Consider the following 22,054-nt stretch of genomic DNA (forward strand, 5'->3'; position numbering starts at 1 on the left):
TGGGTTTTTTTCTGTTGTACAAAAAGTTTCTCTGTCTCTGCTCAGCTCAGATACCAGAAGTGAACTGGGCTAGGATAAAAATGCCTGGGGCAATAGACTAATAAGGTGTCTTAGGATTCAGCTATCTGCACTTGTGAACCCCTTTTGATATGAATTTCAGATCCCACCCCCGTGGGCGCTTTATACGTGAATGGAGCAAACTTGTAATTAAACAAACACGGTTTCTTTTGTCATATCTAGTTTGCGCCAAAGAAGAGGAGTTGAAAATGTTTTCTAAAGAAATAAAGATGGCCTTTGTTTTGGCTTTAGGTCAGGAAATGCTGCCCAGGAAGTATGTTTTTGGACTCCACCGGTCTTGGTTTCTTTCTCAATGAACATTTACTCCTTGTTTATCTCATACCGGTGTCTGCGTACTATTTTTCTTCCATCTGCATACAGCTGGGTCGAGGCTCTTATTCAAACCTCTGCCGAGGCTGATTCTTGCTTAGATAGGACATGGTCCCACATCTGCTGCAGAAGAAGGGCACCAGTCTCTGTAGGTTGCTAGCAAAGTTCGTCATGTACCCCCTCCCAGAGGTAGTTACTTCACCTTCTGTAGCAGCAACCAAAGGAGGATTTGAACAGCTGTCAAACTTTCGATAGCACTGTTTTACAATTGCAAGGAGGGTAATAATGGGAGCTATGTGCAGTTTCCTTCGAATTCTGCATGCCCAAATGTGAGGTGAGTAGCTGGAATTAAACCTGAACCACACACACACACACATGCACACACACATATTCAGCAAGAGCATTGAGTTCCTCTGGGGGTGCAGCAGATGGATCTTCCTGTTTCCGCCACATGGTTGTGTGCCAAGCTGTGTATTGCGCTCAGAAAGGCTCCGGATACTATTATTCTCCTGCTGCTGCTCCTGCTGCTGTTTTGCTATTTAGGACCATAGGGACAACTCTGGGCAACAAAAATGTTTGTCATCTGAACTTGGCCAAAGCAAAATGAACATTTGGGCAGCGTGGGGTGTGCCTCTGGAGGTGAAGTCAAACCGCTGCATTAGCCCTGGGTACAAGCCTGGGCAGTGTGTGTGGAGGTCCTGGGCTGCCCAGACGACAAGACCCCCCTCTTGGTTTTGCTGATGTGGTCCAGAGGAAAGCAGAGGAAGACATTTGGCACCAGCTTGGCTGCAGGAGTTGCCGGAAGGAGGCATGCAAGGCATCATTGAACCATCTTAGGGACTCCATTCTGGATTTGTGAAGGAGTTATTCCTTAGCCTTTTCTTCTCCCGCATGGCAGTGGAGGTTTAGGATCAGAGTTTCCCTTTTCCTAGATGGGTTTCTCTTCCCAGGTGGATGAGCCCCATCTGTCCAAGCTCATATAGTAGGCTATATTATTAGTGGCTAGGAGGGCTTGATTTCAATGGGTTGTTAGCCACCTTGGGCCTCGGAGTTCCCATCTGTGGCATCATATTCATTCCCCCTTTTCCTTATACCTTGATTATAGTTGAGCACATTTTTAAATCAGACTCTCAACAGCCTTTGTAACTCCAATTCATATGCTGCCAGCTGCGCGTAGAGCTTCCGTTCTGCCAAATGATTATGCAAGTCACCCACAATCTAGTACCGTCTGGCTTCTTTGGACTACAGTTCCCATCAGCCCCAGCCAGCAGTCAAACATCTCTTACCCCTAAGATGCCTCTCCTAATGTTAAGCTAAAATCTGTTTCCCTGCGATTTCCACCCATTGATTCTACCCCCTGCCTTCTGCAGCAACAGAGAACAATTTTGCTCCATCCCTTCAGGCATGGCACCCCTTCAAATATTTGAAGACAGTTGTCTTGTCTCTCCTTTAATTTCCTCTTCTCTAAACTAAACATACCTGGGCTGTCCTCCACCAGGAACTTTGAATTATGCCCTGCCTGCCCAGGAACCTTTACTTGCAACTTTTCAAATAAAAAAATAAGCCCCTTTCCTTGTTTGCATGTGCTTCTCCACTGCATAGAGCCATTTCTGGAGCACTCATCCAGCTGTTTCAAAGATTATTAAGTTAGCAAACAGGGTGAAGGTTGATCCTGTAATGATTCTGTGCCTCTTCCAGCAAGGTTTTCCACCACATGCAGCAAGCACCCTACCACTGTTCCTCTTCTTTCCTCTTTGCAGAAAGGTGCTGGCTATCACCTGGATCTGTTCTTGGTCGCTGTGCTGATGATTATATGTTCCTTCATGGGCCTTCCCTGGTACGTTGCTGCTACGGTGATCTCCATCGCGCACATTGACAGCTTAAAGATGGAGACGGAGACGTCTGCACCTGGGGAGCAACCCAAGTTCCTGGGAGTCAGGTATGCCAGCAGGGCCGGCCCTGGCATTGGGCCACTGGAGAAGAGTGGCACTCATCAGGGAGCAGGGCCCATAATCTGAGTCTTACACAGAGAGTAGGAGGAAACCTAGCTTAGTAGTGCAGCCCAAAGAAATGAAGAGATAAAAGGCCCTCCAGTCAGTTGTGTATATAATAGTTCTTCGTGGCAATTCGCTATCTTTGGATGACGGTGGAAAACTCCTTCTAATAGGAACTGGTCTGATAATTGCTGGCTTTTATTTCAGGGAGCAGAGAGTGACAGGAGTGATTGTGTTCATTCTGACGGGCATTTCAGTCTTCATGGCTCCCATTCTGAAGGTAAATGATTGCTCAACATTTTTGCCTCTGCTTCACCCTCCACCCAACGCTGAGCTGTGTGTGTGTCTGTTTTGAGAAAGCTACTAAGTCTGCCATAAACAGTTGGAAGGATTTTTCTAACACATGTAAGGAGCTGTAATAAATTACTGTAAAAGAAGAATTTCAAAACGTCATTGCCTTTGTAGAGTAATAATGTTTCTCGGGAGCAAAGTCATACAGAGGGCAGGCAAGAACGTTTTAGGGCAAAAGTGTTTTTGGCAAACTATTGAAGAGTTGCCACAACACTTGCAGGGAATGTGCCTCCCTAAATTTGAAAAGCACAATGCACCTTTCACTTGAAAATCCCCTACCAGGATGGTGGAACTACATGTCTTGTGAAGAACAAGCCTGTCACCAAAAACAGCAGTGCCCAGCGCATAATGTTTTGCAAATTATCCCTCCTTGTCCTCATGCTATGTCATGCTACACAGTTCTCCACCCTTGTTCCACATCAAGGGAAACCTTGATTGGCCACTGGTTGGCCACTGTGGATAGCTCAGTCAGTAGAGCATGAGGCTCTTAATCACAGGATCATGGGTTTGAACCCCACATGGCGCAAAAGATTCATTCATCCCAGGGGGTTGCATTAGAGGAACCTCATGTTCCTTTCCACCCCTACCTACCTACCTACCTACCTATTTATTTATTTATTGGTTTTCACATATTGCATTACAAATGTACCAAAGCCAACACCATTTCTTCCCCATCCCCCCATACATTTACATTTATATTTCCTCAATCCATCATATTATTCTTTTCTCCTTCCTCCCACTTCCCCCCCGCCCCCACTCGATTTCCTCCACATTATACAATTTACAAAAATCTTTGCATTCTATAGTCTTCTCAAATCATCTATATATTCTTATTATCTTTCCTTACTAATTTTTCTTCCATCCAGTACTTCACATTTTAATCTAGGCATATTAGCATATCTTTTTTTTAAAGCAATATTTTGCCGTATATTCATCAAAACATTTCCACACCTTTTTTTTATTTTTTGATTCGGCTGATTTCTTCTTATAGCAGTTAATTTTGCCAAAATTAAATATTCATTTAGTTTACAAAGCCAGCCCTCCTTTGTGGGGATAGTTTGTGCCTTCCACCTAGCAGTAATCACTATTCTAGCAGCTGTACTTGCATATAGAAAAAATTCTTTCCCCCCCCCGCCCATTCTATGATTCTAGGACGTGAGGGTTATAGTACTGCATACAACATAGAGCAGGAGTAGGCAACCTAAGGCCCAGGGGCCGGATGCGGCCCAATCGCCTTCTCAATCCGGCCCGCAGACAATCCGGGAATCAGCGTGTTTTTACATGAGTAGAATGTATCCTTTTATTTAAAATGCATCTCTGTGTTATTGGTGGGGCATAGGAATTCGGTCATATATTTTTTTCAAAATATAGTCCGGCCCACCACATGGTCTGAGGGACGGTAGACCGGCCCACGGCTGAAAAAGGTTGCTGACCCCTGACATAGAGGGAGGAACTTGGCGTGGACAGCAGGCTCCTGGTTTGGGTAGCAGCCCTGAGCTGCTCGTAACATGCAGTTCCATCCTTTGTGGTTTAACCTGGTGGTGCTGAAATGGAATTTCCCTGAATTTGCAGGGGTTATATGTTTCAAATCTGGGCTTGGCGTTTTTTCTTTTTTGTTTTATTACTTTCAGTTTTGCGGGCTCAGATCATTATTTATTATTTTGTGCTCTTAGCCTGGTCTCCACCAAACGGCTCATGGCAGGTAACAACAACAACAACAAAATACAATTAGAACAATTGAAATTATGAAACTGAGCCCCAAAACAATGACAGAGTAGCAAAATTGCTGCTGCAGTTCACCTTAAGTCAGGCTGTGACCCACCAGCTGAACAAAAGGCTTGACTCGCTATAAAGCAGTTAGTGCTGTTTTCAACCTTGGGTAGGAATAGCATACTGAGTACGAAGATCAGATCAGGGCAACGTGTGAGCAGCATTCTGTGTCTTTAAAAAGAGGTGCAGCATCTTAAATGTTGTTTTTCCTGCTTGACCAAGAAGGCAAGGGCAAGAGTTCACAGCCTGTATCCTCTTTAATTCTTTTATTCCTTTTTTTAATTAAAAAAAGAGAGAACTTTTTCAACCAGCCCTCCAGCTTCTGGGTTGTTCATTAACAGATGAGGTAGAATTGCATACCAGTGCATGGGTCTATATAATCATTTGTAACCAAACCCTGAAGCATAAAAAATAGCCATGAAATCTGACGATGGATCAGTGAAGCAGTAACGCAAGGCATGGTGGGAAGAGCTTTTTGCTATACAGTGCCTCTGTACATGGAGGCTCAGTTTCATTGTTTTCCATGTACTTAGGCCTCCCTTCCTGTCTTGGCTGACATCTCCCGCTCTAGAAAATGGAGCAGTTTCTTTTCTAAAACAGAAAAATTAGAGAAAGCACGAAGCGTTCCAGGATGATGCCATTGTGGGAAAATTCAAAAAGTGATTTAATACCTCCTTTTTAAAAATAAATATGCCCTCAGGACATTTGAGCAGAAATAGCAATTGGAGAGTCTTTTTTGTCTATGCACCTAGCAATAAAACTACCTGCAGAGTTGTGACGGGGAAGAAACGAGAGAGGCCAGTTAGAGCTCAGGTCAGGCCAAGCCAGACAGGAATTTCTGAAGATGAGCAGCTTAGGGAGTTCTTTCAAGGTCGTAAGAAACCAGATCGGAGTTTAGTTGTGGCTGCCGAGGTGCTCCCCAGGGGGTGAATTTCAAATTGTCTTGTATGCAGGTTGCGATACCTCCGCCAGTTCACTCGCTGTTTGTCATGCCACCTGGGCATTTAAACATGCGTTCCCAACCTTGCATTCTGCAGTAATCCTGAGACATTTGGATCATGTCTTCCCCCCCTCCATCCTGAGCACATAGAGAAGCCCCCAGGGCTTTTCACTCTTGACCGTGCAGTTGGTCATGTTCAATTCACTGTGATTGTAGTAAAGAGCATTCTTTCCTCAACACACTGGGGTCATGTGTTCTCCTGCAGGTCAGATCTCTAAGAGATTATTAAAGCAATAGGGAATGCACTGATTCCTTAAAGTTCCTGGCATGGGCTTTTTTGTGTGTGTCTTACTTTGCTGTGCACTGGAGGTGCTTAAAAGTGAATATAATATCTCGAAGCAGGAGAATATAAAGTAGTTCAGGAAAGTCATTGAGTAAGCACTGCCTGCCATATAGTGGCTCGTGCCTGTTACTGCAGTTAGCAATTGTGCTCTGCATATCCTTTGACATAGTTGCTGCTGCTTCTTTTGGGTAATAATAATAATAATAATAATAATAATAATAATAATAATAATTTATTATTCATACTCTGCCCATCTGGTTGAGTGTTTCCCCAGCCACTCTGGGCGGCTGCCAACCGAATAATAAAAACAATACAGCATCAGACATTAAAAACTTCCCTAAACAGGGCCGCTTTCAGTTGTCTTTTAAAAGTAAAATAGAGGTTTATTGCCTTGACATCTGGTGGGAGGGTGTTCCACAGGGCAGGCACCACTACCGAGAAGCCTGGTTCCCTTTAACCTCACTTCTCGCAATGAGGGAACCGCCAGAAGGCCCTCGGCGCTGGATCTCAGTGTCCGGGCTGAATGATGGGGGTGGAGACGCTCCTTCAGGTATACTGGACTGAGGCCGTTTAGGGCTTTAAAGGTCAGCACCAACACTTTGAATTGCGCCCGGAATTGCTTACTTCATGTTTTTTCCCTCTCTCCCACTTTTAGTTTATTCCCATGCCTGTGCTGTATGGCGTGTTTCTATATATGGGCGTCGCTTCCCTGAATGGAGTTCAGGTAAGCTTTCTCCTTGGCAACCCAAGGTCTTCCGATTGGTGGGGTGCACGTTACAGAAGTCCCTTGTCGGGAAAGATGGTAAACATTAACCAGCCTCCTCATTCTCACACATCTGAAGTAGGTCATTCAGCTCCTGGAAATAAAGCACATGGCTCAATTAGTCATTTGGCCAATAAGTTGCAGGAGACCCCATTGTTGCCATCTTCCAGCTGCGTGCCAATATGTTTCCTCTTCTGGAACTCTGTTTATTTTGATTAACATCGTCTCCTGCTCTCTCGTCTTCCATCTCGTTCTCATTCGGAAAGGCATGCAGAAAATTGACCAGTATGTGCACCACACACACACAAAGTACAGGACTGTGGTGCAGATTTATACCATTCCCTGAAACAGTGCTGGATTTACGTATAAGCTAAACAAGCTATAGCTTAGGGCCCCACTCTCTTGGGGGCCCCCAAAAAATGTAAAGGAAAAAAAACACTGGATGTACATTTCCGAAATATAAGATAAAAAACAAATAGAATAAAACCTACATACAGCAACAGTGTTTTGTGTTGTGTAGGCGCCTATGATGTAAGTCATGGGCCCCGCCTGCTAGCCTGCTCCCTAAAATATCACGGGTTTGCTCATTTCTATATATAGGGTGCCTACATTCTGCATGTACTGTTGCATGGCAACATGTGCAAATGGCTTTAGATACCTATTAGGTCCATAAATTACCATATAGCATATTCAACACACAAAAACAGTGACAATTTGTTGTTGGCAAAGGACAGCTGAGCATATAAAGAGCCCCATTACCTTCAGTAGCTTAGGGCCTCATCAAACCTTAATCCGGCCCTGCCCTGAAACGATACATGCTTCATTAATTAAAACAATACATGTATTATTAATGGTTTTTTTAAAAAAAGAATTAGCTTCAAAGCTAAGCCTGTTAATATCAGCAGGGTCAGGGTATCAGGAAAAGCAATGAGAGCTGTCCAACTAAGCATGACATTGGTGGGTTTAATACCCCTCTTACTGACCCACATTCTTATACTGGGGTCTTTTACTGGCCCCCTGTTTCTCTGTGAACTCTATAGAAAGCAACATAGATAATTGGTTTGCAGTTCTAATCATTTATCTCTGGAGGAAAAACAGCACAACTGAGAACTCCTGGTTCTGGAACGTAGTGGCCGAAATTTGTGTACTTCCTTTTTTTGCAAATGTGTAAACTGCTTCACAGCCTGAAGTAGTGCACAGTAAGATAAAATGAGATCAAATGCAGAAAAAATGACTCTTAAAAACAAAACCATTTCTACCAATTTTAAAACAAACAGACAGTAAGAACATTTCTATAGATTCATAGTTAAAATTCCATGATATGACTGGATCACACTTCAGGAAAAACCTTCTGAACACAGACGTCATCTGTATTGTATGTTTAAATCATCATTATATCCTGTGGTAGTGGGAAAGCATTAGCTCCTTAAAGTGGTATGAAATTGCTTTAAGTGTGTCATGCGGATGGGGCCACAAAATCTTCACCTGCCACCTAGTTCAAAGGAATCTAACTGTAAAATGCGGTTTTATACCAGCAGGTCCAATTGTCATAGGGACCTGCTCTGTAGCTGTATGATGAATTTTAGCCTTGCCCCTAAAATGAGACTTTCTCCCTCCAATTTATGAAGAGGCTTGAGTTGATGTGGCTGAGTTAGCATAAGCTCGTGGGAAGCTCACAGTTCATAAAACTTGGCAAATCTTGAAACCTCAACCACTTTTTAAAATGATTGTCTTGTCGCTTGAGAAAACGCTGCACGAAAGCTCTTTGCCTTGGAGAGCCTAGCATCTTGGAACTGGCACCAGAAAAAGCTGGTCATGTTTCTGTTAACTTTCTGGCACCTTGTTAATTGCATTGCTCTTCTGTGCTTAATAGAAAAAGGAGTGCATGTTTTGTGTCCTCCCCTAGAGATTTATTTGGGCCTTGGTTTCATTCACTGGATTGAGATTAATCTGGCTTCAGAGTCAGCCAGCTGTGGGCAGTGGGCCAGGGCGCTGCCAGAGGACAAATAGTTTATTGTTAATTCTTGCCTGAGCTTAGGCCTTTACTGAGGCCATCACTCAAGTGGAAGAAAGTGAGGAGGGCTGAGGAGGGGAGGTTGGTTCTCAGCACAGGCATACAAGCTAACTACCATATTTTTCGCTCTATGACACACACCAGACCATAACACACACGTAGTTTTTAGAGGAGGAAAATCCATAGGCATGCCACCCGTAGGCATTTCCTCCATAACACGCACAGACATTTCCCCTTACTTTCTAGGAGGAAAAAGTGAGTGTTGTGGTGCAAAAAATACGGTAAATAGAGGAGGGAGCATCTTTACCTAGAACAACACACTGCAGGAACACTCGCTGGTTCTCAGGTTACACATCAGCTAAAACTTGAGTTGCATGTCGTCCTGTCCTTGTGGCAACAATTCCATTATGCACACAGTGGGTTCCTCCTGCCTCACTACAATGTGTGCGTGTTCCAGGGCCGGCACACGCATGAGGCAAGGTGAGGCAATTGCCTCGGGCGGCAGCATCCACAAGTACAGCAGATTCAGCCTCCAAGGAATGCATTGCTCCTCAGCTGTGCCTTTACGGTGGCCTCTTGGGAAGTAGACAGTGCTGTTGGTCTCCTCAATGTAGCTTACCTCTTCCTCCTTGCCTGGATGTGTGCGTTTGCGGCACCGTTTTGTGTTTTGCTTCAGGTGCCCAAATGTCTTGGGCTGGCCCTGGCACGTTCATATCAGTGGTGGCTGGGATGGGACTAAGAGCTCTGAAAAGGAGTGATGATGCTGTTGAAGTTCATCTGAATCCAGGCGAAAACCCGCCTCAAATTTGGAGCAAGCTTTTACAAATCTCATAATATTTGTTTGACTCAGATTAAAGTCAAAGCTGAAAAAGATTTTCTTGAGCCTGGGGTAGCTCAGCCAGTAGAATGTGCAGCTCTTGAGGTTGTGGGTTTGAGCCCCACTTTGGGCAAAAGAGACCTGCTTTGCAGGGGTGTGAACCTAAATGACTCTTGTGGCCTGTTCCAACTCTATGATCCCAAACATCCCCTTTGCCTTGAATCACACTTCTGTTGGGCATGAATGACTGGGATAAGTGGAAAAGAGGTGCAGGGATGGGGCATTAGGGTGCTGATGAAGCTGGGGGTGAGGGGTCTGGGAAGGAGGGAGGAAGTGCGTGACTTTCCCAAGTTGGCTTGGCTTGGAAATTTAGAGAGTGAGAGCAGAACCTTTGCAATGAATGGACATAAGTTAGTTGTGACCATTAATCTCAATAGACCTATTCCAGGTAGGACCAACATTGTATACAACCCTAACCCAGGTTATTATTATTTTCCCACTGAGAATTAGCTTGGTTTATTTCCAAGCGAATCTATAATAATAATAATAATTTATTATTTATACCCCACCCATCTGGCTGGGTTTCCCCAGCCACTCTGGGCGGCTTCCAACTGAATATTAAAAACAATACAGCACCAGACATTAAAAACTTCCTTATTCATGGACGCCTTCAGTTGTCTTTTGAAAGTAAAATAGTTGTTTATTGCCTTGACATCTGCTGGGAGGGCGTTCCACAGGACAGGCGCCACCACCGAGAAGGCCCTCTGCCTGGTTCCCTGTAACTTTACTTCTTGCAGTGAGGGAACTGCTAGAAGGTTCAGGCTGACCACTGGGGAAACCCTTCTATCACTGCAGTAAATCTGCACGATGGCGCTTGTGTGTTTGAGGAGAAGATCCTGCAGCTCCCACCACTTTTGAGCTTTAAAGCAGTACCAAAGCCTTGCTGATTCACCAGTTGGGTGCTAGAAGCAAAACTAAACCTACCGTTTGCTTTTTCTGCATTGGCGCATGCCAGCACCACACTGCTGAACTCTCCTCCTCCTCCTCCTTTCTCCACACAGTTCATGGACCGCCTGAAGCTGCTCTTGATGCCTCTGAAGCACCAGCCTGACTTCATCTACCTGCGCCATGTCCCCCTTCGCCGGGTCCACCTCTTCACTTTCCTCCAAGTGGTGTGTCTGGCTCTCCTTTGGATCTTGAAGTCTACAGTGGCTGCTATCATATTCCCAGTCATGGTAGGTTGGCGTGATCATGACTGCCACCTGTTGCACCCATCCTTCCTTCTAGCGCCGCCTAACTTGCCTTGCTGATCAGTGACACAGTTCCACAACCTTACTCCTTCCCTGTCGAAAGATGGAAACAATTTGAACATATTTATTTTGCTGAAAAGTAAGTTTAATAAGGGACGTGGGTGGCGCTGTGGATTAAACCACAGTGTCTAGGACTTGCCGATCAGAAGGTCGGCGGTTCAAATCCCCACGACGGGGTGAGCTCCCGTTGTTCAGTCCCTGCTCCTGCAAACCTAGCAGTTCGAAAGCACGTCAAAGTGCAAGTAGATAAATAGGTACTGCTCCAGTGGGAAGGTAAACGGCGTTTCCGTGCGCTGTTCTGGTTTGCCAGAAGCGGCTTAGTCATGCTGGCCACATGACCCGGAAGCTGTACACCAGCTCCCTCGGCCAGTAAAGCAAGATGAGTGTCGCAACCCCAGAGTCGGCCATGACAGGACCTAATGGTCAGGGGGCTCTTTTCCTTTACCTTTAAGTTTAATAATGCAGTGTGAGATAGAGAACAAGCCTTTCTTTTTCCTTAAAAAAACAACAACCCGCAAAACTCACCTGCGTAAATGCTGATTGATTAAAAGGGGGAGGGGAACCCTCATGTTGTAGAAGTTTTCAAAGGATGTTTGAAAGGAGGGATGGGTGGATATGAAACAATTAGGTATGCTGGTAAGATGGCCAACGTTCTTTGTTTTGCCTTGTTTATTCATCACTTATTCATAGTTTATACATAGCCTGGACCAGTCTTCCACTGAGAAGTCTCCATCTTTCCTATTTTGCAAAAAGAGAGGTGTCCTCTTGCAGTTGGATTCTATACCTTTCAGGAGTCAGTGGCTAATAACTTGTAGCTTTAATTTGTGTGGATCAGCCATATATTTCAGGTTTGTTTTTTTTCTGATCAGGCATAATAGCAGCGAGATTTTTTTTCAAGTTGAGGAAGCCTGGTAGTTGTAGGCTAGAGTTTTGGTAATATGGGAAAGTTTTACTAGTTCCTTCTGTTTCTTCTTTCCTTAAGTACTGGGTGGTTTCATCAGGGCAACAATACAGGGGTAGGGGAAAGGAGTGGAAGGCAGAAAAATTGACCTTCACTGAGTGGACATTTTCATACTACAGTGGTACCTTGGTTTAAGAACAGCTTCGTTTATGAACAACTTGGATTAAGAACGCTGCAAACCTGGAAGTAGGTGTTTTGGTTTGTGAACTTTGCCTTGGAAGCAGAACATTCCTGTTGAATGTGTTCCATTTGTAAATTGAGTCCCGCACTACTATGGGAAAGCACGCCTTGGTTTAAGAACAGACTTTGAATGGATTAAGTTTGTAAACCAAGGTACCACTGTATTCTAGAGTAATTGTGGCAAATTCAGTTATGTGCAGTCATTAGGGCTTTTGCTGTTGTTCCAGTGTGCATCACTTTGCATCATGGGGCGTCCACATTTTTGGGCCCATGTTCACATTTCAATTTTGAAAGGGTATCACTCCTGCTGGTTATTTCTCCCTTCCCCAATCCACCCCCCCTTTCCTCTAAAGACAATGCTCAGGTTAATAGACCATCTGTGGGATTTTAAACTCTGATGTATCATGGGCGATTGTTTTTATTTGTTACTATGTCATGTATTTTTGTGTTTTTATATTATGAACCTCCCTGTAATCCTTGGATGAAGGGCAGTGCAGACATTTAATAAAATAATAAATAATGATTTCCAGATAGGGGAACCACCATGTCCCTTACTTTCTGCAGCCTCCAAGCTGTCTGTACATAAGATAAACAGAGGCTTACCTCCCCACCTCTCCCCGCTTCCTGGTGGATATTCCTCAAAGCCACAATAGGCCGTACAGCTATACAATGTGGCAAGTTTACAGGTCTCAGCTAAAAGCTATCCATGTGCAGAATGTCTCTTGCCAGACTTGTTTTTGCTATGAGAGTACTCCGAGGTATTCGTCCCATAGGCTGCAGTGGTCATGCAAATTATGTTTGTGTCCCTTTGCTGCAAATTACAAAGTGAGGCTAGGAAATCCTTGTGCTTGCCGTTCTTTTTCTCTCTCCTGTCTTATTCTCCTGAACATCTCCAATAAAGACAGTGCAATCTTGCAGCTCTGCCTGTTGCAGAGTTTACAAGCGGCACTTGACATCATGGTCTCTGAATATTGTACCATTTATTTCCAACCTGCGGGTGACTCGAGAAATTGAAACCTGGAATCTGAGTGGTGGAACTTCCGATCGATTTCAAGCCGTGTTGACTGCAGCGGCCGCTCAGGTTTCAAATATTGTTAACCCTTTCTTTACCAGCCCGGAGGCTGAGGGAGGAGCCCTGCGTTGGATCAGGTGAGGCAAAGAAGGTAAGGCTTTGGTGCCAGAAAGGTGGGGGAGATGTTGCATGTCAGTAAGGGAGTGCTGGCTTCTGTCCTGATAGATCCTGGCGCTGGTGGCAGTCAGAAAGGCGATGGACTACCTCTTCTCCCAGCACGACCTCAGTTTCCTCGACGACGTCATTCCAGAAAAGGACAAGAAGAAGAAAGAAGACGAGAAGAAAAAGAAGAAAAAGAAAGGCAGCCTGGACAGTGACAATGAAGATGTAAGGCCATTTTCACCATTGTTAACATTTTTTTTTAAAAAAGTTTTTTATCCTGGCTAACTTGTGACAGCTCTTCAGGTTTGGATTACGTACATAACTATCTTCATGCCACTTCAACCATGAAATCACAGGTTCTTGGCTATGTCTGATGCTAGAGACAGAGGCTGATACGCCTAATACACAGGTCTGTGTGTATTTCACAGTTCTGCAGCAGGTGCTGAATTCAATATTGAAGTGGGCAATGCCTGCCAAAGTTTTCAAAAAAGAGGAGGATGTTGGTCTGATGGTTGCGGGGAAGCCAAACGAGTGTCTTGTATGGCTCATGCTAGCCTCTCTCTAATACTAGCAAAATAAGAGGAAATACTTCGTCAAATTGCAGAATGCACCTTTCAATAATAATAATAATAATAATAATAATAATAATAATAATAATAATAATAATAATAATAATAATTATTTATACCCCGGCCACAGCGGCTCAGGGTGGCTAACACCAGTAAAATTACAGTAAAAACATAATGGGGGGAAAAACAATTTTAAATACAGGTTAAAATGCAGTTTAAAATGCAGCCTCATTTTAAAAGTAGCCCATAGATCAAAACCATAAAGGGAGGGAAACATAAGGGTCAGACTGAGTCCAAACCAAAGGCTAGGCGGAACAGCTCTGTCTTGCAGGCCCTGCAGAAAGATGTCAAGTCCCACAGGGTCCTAGTCTCTTGTGAAAGAGTGTTCCACCAAGTCGGGGCCGGTACTGAAAAGGCCCTGGCAGAATTTACACACAATTTAGGTTACCTGGCTACAGAATTTTAATCTACTGCAATTCTCCGAACCATCCCTCTGCTACACAACGCTGAGCAAACTCAGTCGCGGTGGTCCCACTCAGCCAGTTGAATGCGTAGTTACTTCTGCATTTGGCTGACAGCGCAGGATCATCACATCTAACGGCAAACTTTGAAAAGGAAGCTTCTGTAATCTTTAGCTGTGCATACACCAATAGCCTGTGGAATTTCTCCCTCTGACAATTTTGTGCATCCAGCCAAACATGAAAGTGACCTCATATTTGTCTGGCTACATGGGGATCACAACGCACAAAGGCACCCAGTCTGTCTCTTTGCACCCACCTATAGAAGTTCTTCAAATGTCTTTTTTTTTGCTCTGGGGGAATTGCCTCATTACCTGCCTGGTCTGGCACTGAACCCACTGGGGTTCCTGTCTCTGGTATTTCCAGCTCTTTTCAAAAGTGATATTGCCCAACAATGCTTTTGTGAATCCTGACAGCCCTTGGTAACCTTCGCGGGTGGCTGGTTCTAACACGAGTCCAGGAGATGAGAGAGATGGCTGGCAAAGCTTTCTTATGAATGCAGCTGAATTTTCTTCAGTCTCAACAGTCAAAGGAATTCTTGCTATCAGCAGCTTTCATCACACATTACTTTTCTCCATATGAATATGTCCCCAGCAAATTTGGGCAATATGTTCATGAGAAACCACCCAAAGCCTTACTTTCAAGTCTTGCCTTTCCCAAGTTATGGGAGAAGGGTTAATTTTCAAGAACCTATTTTCCCCCTCCTTTATCAAAGTCTATTGATATATGACAGTTCCTTCTCCTTTTTCATGTTTATTATGCTCCCAAGTCTTGATTTTTCAGTTAATTCTCTGTTTTTAACAACAATAATGATAAGAATAAGAATAGTATATCGTCCTATCTCAGGGCCCACACAATCTTGGCAGCCATCCACACTAACAGTGAGAATATTATTTTGATGTTTTCTTTCCTTTTCATTTGCCTTTTGTTTTAATGCTTTCAAAGCATCTGACTTGCTCAATTACATTCTGCATTGTATATGTTGTTGGTGATCTCACTTTAGAAACAGCAACAAGAAAAGTGTCTGCCTGTAGGGTGGCTTTCGATGATCTTTTGATTCCAGGTATTTGAGCCTGACTGACAGACGGGCATGCTAACCCAACTTTGTGCCTTGCAATGTGTTGAATTGTGTTGGGTTTTTGTTTTTTTTAATACTCATGTGCCTTCAGCTGTTCTTCCACATTACAAAGACTCCCTAGGCCACCGTCGCCATTTCCACATGTTGTTAAGGCAGATGGAAACTTCAGAAGACCTTTAAGGGCTGCTCCTATGAGGCTCTGTTCTGGAAGTCGGCAACTGGCAGCCCATGGGGCAGAACCTGGACTAAGGAAGGTCTTTATTGGCCACTAGGTGTGTGTGACACAGCTGAGGCGTGTAACTTTCCAGGAAGCTCCATACTGACTAGCCTCAGAAAGCAGTAAATTGAATAAAGGAGGAAGTGTGTGTGTGTGTGTGTGTGTGTGTGTGTGTAAAAGTGTAAGACAGTTGGGGAGCAACAAAAGCATTGCTTACAGCAGCCTTTGCCATCCTGGTGCTCTCCTTACTATAGCCCCCATCAGACCTAGCCAGCTTACATTGAGTGCATAACTTTGGCGAAGGCTAGCTTACTGGTTCCAGTTGGCGAAGGCTGGTTTCTGGCTTCCAGAAGCATTAGGATAATTGCATCAGGGCTCAGCTGTCTCTCTCACACAACTTCTCTCCATTTCCCCACCGTAATAATTCCTGAGCCCAGCTGTCATGAAGCCAGCTAGTTTCAGGTGCCACAGCTCCCAGGTGCTAACTGAATTGTTGTGACATCCCTGGAAGCATGAATGCCTCTTGACCACTTTGATCTTTAGGATTGGCTGCACTGTCACACACGGTGACTCAGAGATTTTGCACTCTTAATTAAGAGGCAGTGGTCCATTTATTTATTAATAGGGGGCAGTGTTTATGCACTTAACATATTTGTAAGTCTGCCTTCATTGACTTCAAGAGAAAATGTGGCACCATCACTTGGCTTTTCTAATTCAGTCGTTAGGGTTTATTGGCCATTCTTGCCTGTTCTTCTATGCCTTTGGTCTTGATGGCTCACCCTCATAGTGATGGATTGGCTTCCTGCTCAGACTTGTTGCCAGCTAGGGCTCCCATGCTTTTCATAAAACGAGTGCAAAATCTCTCATGTGATTTGTGCCTTCTGTGGTTAAATTATGGTCATCAAAACCTATAAGGACCTACCAATTGAGGTGTAGCTTTGGGCCGATCCACAAACACACCCACCTTATACTGCAGAGATGGAGTCTGGAGCCCAACCCCATTCTGTTTCCTGAGTTTAGTAGACTACTTCTGGAGCTGTGATGAAGACCCTTCTGGAGGCATATTACTTCTGTCAAATTAGCAGTTGTGGCCTTGATGACCATGAGCTGCTTGGAGGAGCAGAAGGATGATGAGGATAAACAACAAAATAAAAAAGAAATGCCTATTGGCCTAAAAGTTCTGCAGTATCATTCAAACAACCTTCGTAAACTAGACAGCAGCAAAGTGCGCTGAAGTGCATTGCGCGGTTATTTCCTTAACTGCCAGCAGGTGGAGCTGTTGCTGAACTTGATGCCGCAGTTAAAAAAGCAATAGCAAGTTGGTAAGAAATCCCTGAAATGCCAGAGCTGGACTGGTACGCCCTGGATAAATCTGTGGGGAATGGCAAGAGAGAGCGAGAGAGCGCACGGGCGAGATGGAAGCATTCTAAGAAATTTTGTGCACGTTTCTTCCACAGTCCGACTGCCCCTACTCAGAAAAAGTCCCAAGTATTAAAATTCCAATGGACATCATGGAACAGGAACCTTTCCTAAGTGATAGCAAACCTTCCGACAGTGAGTAGAACTAACACCTTGCATGCCTGCTTCAGTCTCAGTTGCACCTCCAAAAAGCAGCTATATAGCGATATATAGATATAGGTTTATATATCTATATATACTTACAACATTGATTTTTTTTTAAAGAAAAAAAACCCTTGTTCCGTAGATGTTTTCTTTTCCCCTCTTATATCTACATGTTGTTTCTTTAAGCCAGTCTTTTCTTACACAGCATGTAATATATATATATTTGGTTGGCTTTTAAAAATATCTCTTTCTTGTAAGTTCGTTGGTTTTGGGTTTTTTTCTTTTTTTTCTTTCTCCCCTCCTTTTGTGGCTCCACTTTTTTTAATTTGCTTTTATCCAGCTGCTAACAGATTCGTCACTAGCTCTCTCTTTCTCTCTTTCTAACCCTCCAAATCAATCCAGCCCATTTACGGCATGGTATATTTCTGACCCCGCACGGTGGATGTGTTTGCACTTTCTAACGCTCTTCGATGATTTCCTTTAGCTCTCCCTCCCTGCTGGCTAATCTTCTGGTTTTGCAGCCTTATAGAAGCACCACCACCACTGTCTCGCGCTGTTTGTTTCCTTAGGATCCACTCACCCGCCAAAAATCAGAACTTAAGCATATAATATTTGTCCACTGTGTCGTCGTTGTTTTTGAAAAAGAGGTCATCCTGTGAATCATGTAGCACTATTAACACGCTTGTCTTCCTTTAGGTGGCTTGGGTGATATTCACTTTCTTCTTCAATTTGTGCTAAAACGTGATTGCCTTTTTCATTTCAAAATGAGAACAAAACACTGCAGCCCCACCTCTGCTTACTCCCTTGCCTATCTTCTGTTTGTTGCTTTATTGATTGCATATGGCAGGTCTTGTATGGTTCCATGTGCATTTTGCTGAATAGGAGGAATCGTGCAAAACTCACAGGTGGATATCTTGCGAGTTGGTGGGAGAAGAGTGCATGGCTTGGCTCTCTGCAGATATAAACCAAGCGGCAAATATCCTAGGGGGGAAATATCAGTGTGGACTCGTTCAGAATTTACCTGCCCTCATGGTGCCATTGCAACATGCGGAGCAAGAGAGCCAGACTTGCAGACTGCCTATTATGGGTAGGGGAAGATGGTGGAAAGAGATGGGCTTGTTAGACATGCTAATTGAATGGAATGATGCTGGCTGGGTGGGTAGACAGGAAGACGGTAAGTGTCAAAAGCTTCAGATGCAGGAGAGACGGAATAAGTTAGGTGCAGCACTGGTGAGCGGGTTGCTTGGTTCAGGGGTAACTATGGTGGCAGCACAGTCCGATGGGACCACAAATGTCTATTAAAAAGTTGCTACATCTTGAATACAAAACTGCCATCTTGCTGTCTGGACCGAAGTCGTCGCAGCTCTCCCCATCCCAGGAAAATGGAGCTTTCCATTTCCCTCTTGAGTGTGGATGGGGATAGAGATGGGGAAGCTGTGGTCCTCCAGGGGGGTGTTGCATTCCCAGCACAAATCAATCCCCAAGCAGGGTGGCCATTTGGCAGAGACGATGGGAACTGGAGCCCAAGAGGGTTGCCATACACCTGGAATTTCCCAGACATGTCCGGGATTTCCACAGTGAAATTAGCGTCCTGGGGGGAATTTCGAAAAATCATTAAAGTGTCCGGGTTTTTGCCAACAGAACAAGTAAGCGTCTGTTTGACCAAACAACTTTTTGGGTGATTCCCCACCCATAAAAAATACTTTTGTGTCCGGACCTTTTACTTCTTGAAATATGGCAGCCCTAGAGTCCAACAACATCTGAAGATCCGCAGCTTGAACGCGAAAATATCCTGTGTTGTTTAACGCCTACATGAAATCACTGAGTGGGGTCATCCGGAGTTTTGCAGTATGTTGTCTGCAATATGTTGATGGCACACAGCTCTGCTTCTTCTTTGCACTTGGAGGTGTGGCATTCGATTTCCTGGGCCGCCATCTTGCCTTGGTAATGGGCAACTTTGTACTGGGCTCAAGATGTAGCAACTTTATTTTAGCTGCTTTGTGTTTATTCATAAATAAAAGAGGGGTAGAGATTTCTAAAATCAAGCAGTCGATAAGCATTATTATTTTATTTTTCCAAAAAAACAACAGGAGAAAAATCACCAACATTCCTTGAACGCCATACATCATGCTGATAAAATTCCTTTCCTGCACTCCCACACAATGCCAAGGTGAGGATCTATGTGGATGTATGACCTGCACACAAACTATTTGTAATTAATCTTTTTCATTGGTATGGTGGGTTGAAACTCCAGTGCAGAAGTTCCACTGCAAATGAAATAAAGCTTTGACAGCAATCTAAATGTGCCGGGATCAAGCCCTTACGCAGAATCAGCAAAAGTGAATGATTCAGTGAAGCTTGTCACTTTCTCAAAATGCTTGGTGTCACTGAAACATTGATCCCTTCTGGGCGAAATAAGTCACCTGCATAAAAAGTTAAAGCTCTTTTATAGAGCTGGCATTTGCCTAACACTATTACTTGTTCTTAAGTATCTCCCATGCATCACAGCCTGTGATGAGCCAGGATGAACCCAGGCTGTGATGCATAGGAGATGCTTAAGAACAAGTAATTGTGTAGCAGACAGTGTCCTTTTGAGCAGGGCGGGGTGGGACAGAAATGACAACCAGAAAGGAAAGCATGATGCAATAGGGGCAAATGTCAGGTTCTGCACTTAGAACCAGCTGCCCAAATATAAGATTGGGGGGTGGGGACGACACCTGGATTCCCAGTAGTACATGTGAAAAGGATCTAAGGATCTTAGTAGACCACAAGCTAAACACGAGTCAACAGTGTAATGCTTTGTCACAGGGACTTATGGGAATTTGCAGCCCGGCAACTTCTGGGGGGCAAGAGGTAACCTCATCTTTGAATTGCAAGATGGCAGCACCACCCAGCAAGTCTAATTATGGTTTTCTGCTGTAGAATATAAATGACCAGGTGTCAGGGAACTCTGGAAGGTACCCACTTGGGGAAATCTGCTTTACGAACTATACCACACTTGCCTTCTCCTTGGGATGTCTCTAGAAAGGCATTCTGTGCCAAGGCTTCTAGACTTGCTCCATGCCAGTGTGTTTATTCCTGCACGTATCACGTAAGAAATAACTTCCCACCCAGTTGAACCATACCTCCCAAAGTTAGGGAACATCTCTGGGCCTTCTCTTTAAACCCTGGCCCATGTTCCAGCGCACTATGCAAGTCCTACATGACATAAACCTTTGTTGCATTTTCAAATGTTCAAAGGAACATTCAAAGGAACATTATTATCCTGTATCTAGAGGGGCTCCACCAGCAGAATGGGGTAATTGCAACCAACTCTGTTGCTGTCTTCATATCACTGTTGGGTAGTTTTCATATTATTGCACCCACATAAAAGATAGGGGTGGTTAGAATGAGCAAGGGAGGGCGGATTCATAATAATAATAATAATAATAAATTTTATTTATATCCCGCCCTCCCCAGCCGAAGCTGGGCTCAGGGCGGCTAACAACAATAAAACAATACAAAAGTACAACACAAACAAACATCTGAGTGTATAAATTCTGCTTTTATGATTTTGGTTTTCTTTCTCTCTCTCCAGCCCTCCACGAACTCCAATGAAAGTTGTGCCTCAAATTAGAATAGAGCTTGATCCTGAAGACAGTTATTTCTGGAGGAGCAAGGGAACAGAAACTACGTTGTAATGTGTTCGTTAATCTTCAGCTGAAACCGGCTTTTTACCTTTTCCTCCTTCTCCTCCTTTACTACTAGCCAAATATCCAAAATGCTCTCTGCCTAGGTGAAACCAAGGCAGATTCTTCTCTTGAAAGCATTTAAGTTTTTCCCCCTCCTTACCTCTGTTTATTTTCCCCCACTCGCTCCTTGCTTTCATTCTGACCAAGACACTTTTCTTTCTTGGTTTTGCCTTTTCAGTCACACACAATACGTCGTACGCCCTCCTCTTGAGCTTTTCAGCAGAGGGGTGGAAGTATTAAGGATATAATATCACAGCTTTGTGAAACGTCAGCAGAACTGACTGGGTTTTTTTTTTTAGTTGTGAATCAGTGTTTTTCTTCTGTTTTGGCCCCCACCCACATGTCTTTTCCCTCTTTATCAGAACAAAACTGACCTCTGGTCTAATTCAGAACCCTTTCTCATTAGTCCTCTGCTCCGGTGAAATGCTGCTAACCGTAACATGTTCTTAACATCACCCGTGCTTCAATAGTCTCAAGCAAAGGAATCAAAAACGGTACATCCCTTTCCCTCATCACTGTTGTGAGTGTGTGGACCCTACCCTATGCAACTTCTATTCAGTCCCAGTTTAATGGATTCTTAACCTGTCGGCTGCATCGACAAGTGTTATTTTCTTTTCTTTCTCCCCCCCCCTTCATTGTTTTTGTTTTAAATTATGGGGGCCTAACCTGCGACTTATATAATTTTTTGTCAATTTTTTAACTGTTTTTTTAAAAAGAATTACTGTAAAAAAATGAATTTTTTTTCCTGCAGCAGGAAACATAATAGTTTTCAGTAGTTCTACCTCTTATTTCTAGATGTCGGACTTTCTCTTTTAAAAAAAGGAAAAGAAGATTAATAATAATAATAATTGTATAGTATGTTATATAATGTGATTTTTACAAAAAGAAAAAGAAAAACAGAAAAAAACAGAAACAAAACCACAATCTCAAGGGTATATGGCATAGAACTGAAATCAGATAATATTAATCCCTCTCATTGGAACCTTTCTTTCTTTCTTTCCTTCCTTAACAACCTGATCACCCAGCGGTTGAGCCAGGACATGAAGCTGAGCTACGGCTAAGCAAATTAGCAAATTAGTTTGTGCATGAAGCTCAAGCTCTCGTGTTTTCTTCCTCCCTCCCTCTCGCCACAGAATAGCTGGCTTTGTGTTACACCCAAATCAGGACTTGCGGTTTGTTTCCTCTCCAAACCGAACACAATCTAAAAGCCAAGGTTTGTTGTCGGTTTCCTGGTTTGGGAGGACCACAGACCACAAGTGCTGATTTAGATTATAATACTAAGCTAGCTGCTCCATGTTTTGTTCTCCTGCTGGATGAAGGGAGAAACCCGTACGCAAGAGGCTAATTTGCTTAACCATAGTTAGTAGCTTAGTG

At 43.8% G+C, this 22,054-nt stretch overlaps 1 protein-coding gene across 6 annotated transcripts in view; it reads left to right on the top strand.

Moving 5' to 3' along the window:
* Positions 1-21,598, top strand: part of SLC4A4 (solute carrier family 4 member 4) — a 190,580-nt gene extending 168,982 nt beyond the window's left edge. For 3 of the 6 annotated variants that reach the window (XM_053404379.1, XM_053404376.1, XM_053404380.1), the window contains 8 exons: positions 2,148-2,326; positions 2,589-2,661; positions 6,441-6,509; positions 10,441-10,614; positions 13,068-13,229; positions 16,844-16,940; positions 19,040-19,119; positions 20,527-20,633. In XM_053404379.1, coding sequence (XP_053260354.1) covers positions 2,148-2,326; positions 2,589-2,661; positions 6,441-6,509; positions 10,441-10,614; positions 13,068-13,229; positions 16,844-16,940; positions 19,040-19,083 — 798 coding nt within the window. In that variant the 3' untranslated portion in view covers positions 19,084-19,119; positions 20,527-20,633. Of the gene's footprint in view, positions 1-2,147; positions 2,327-2,588; positions 2,662-6,440; positions 6,510-10,440; positions 10,615-13,067; positions 13,230-16,843; positions 16,941-19,039; positions 19,120-20,526 lie in introns of all 6 variants that reach the window. The other 3 variants (XM_053404377.1, XM_053404375.1, XM_053404378.1) reach the window with 1 other exon arrangement.
* Positions 21,599-22,054: the final 456 nt, after the last annotated feature.

This window comes from Podarcis raffonei, chromosome 9 (assembly GCF_027172205.1).
Source record: "Podarcis raffonei isolate rPodRaf1 chromosome 9, rPodRaf1.pri, whole genome shotgun sequence".
Lineage (NCBI taxonomy): Eukaryota > Metazoa > Chordata > Lepidosauria > Squamata > Lacertidae > Podarcis > Podarcis raffonei.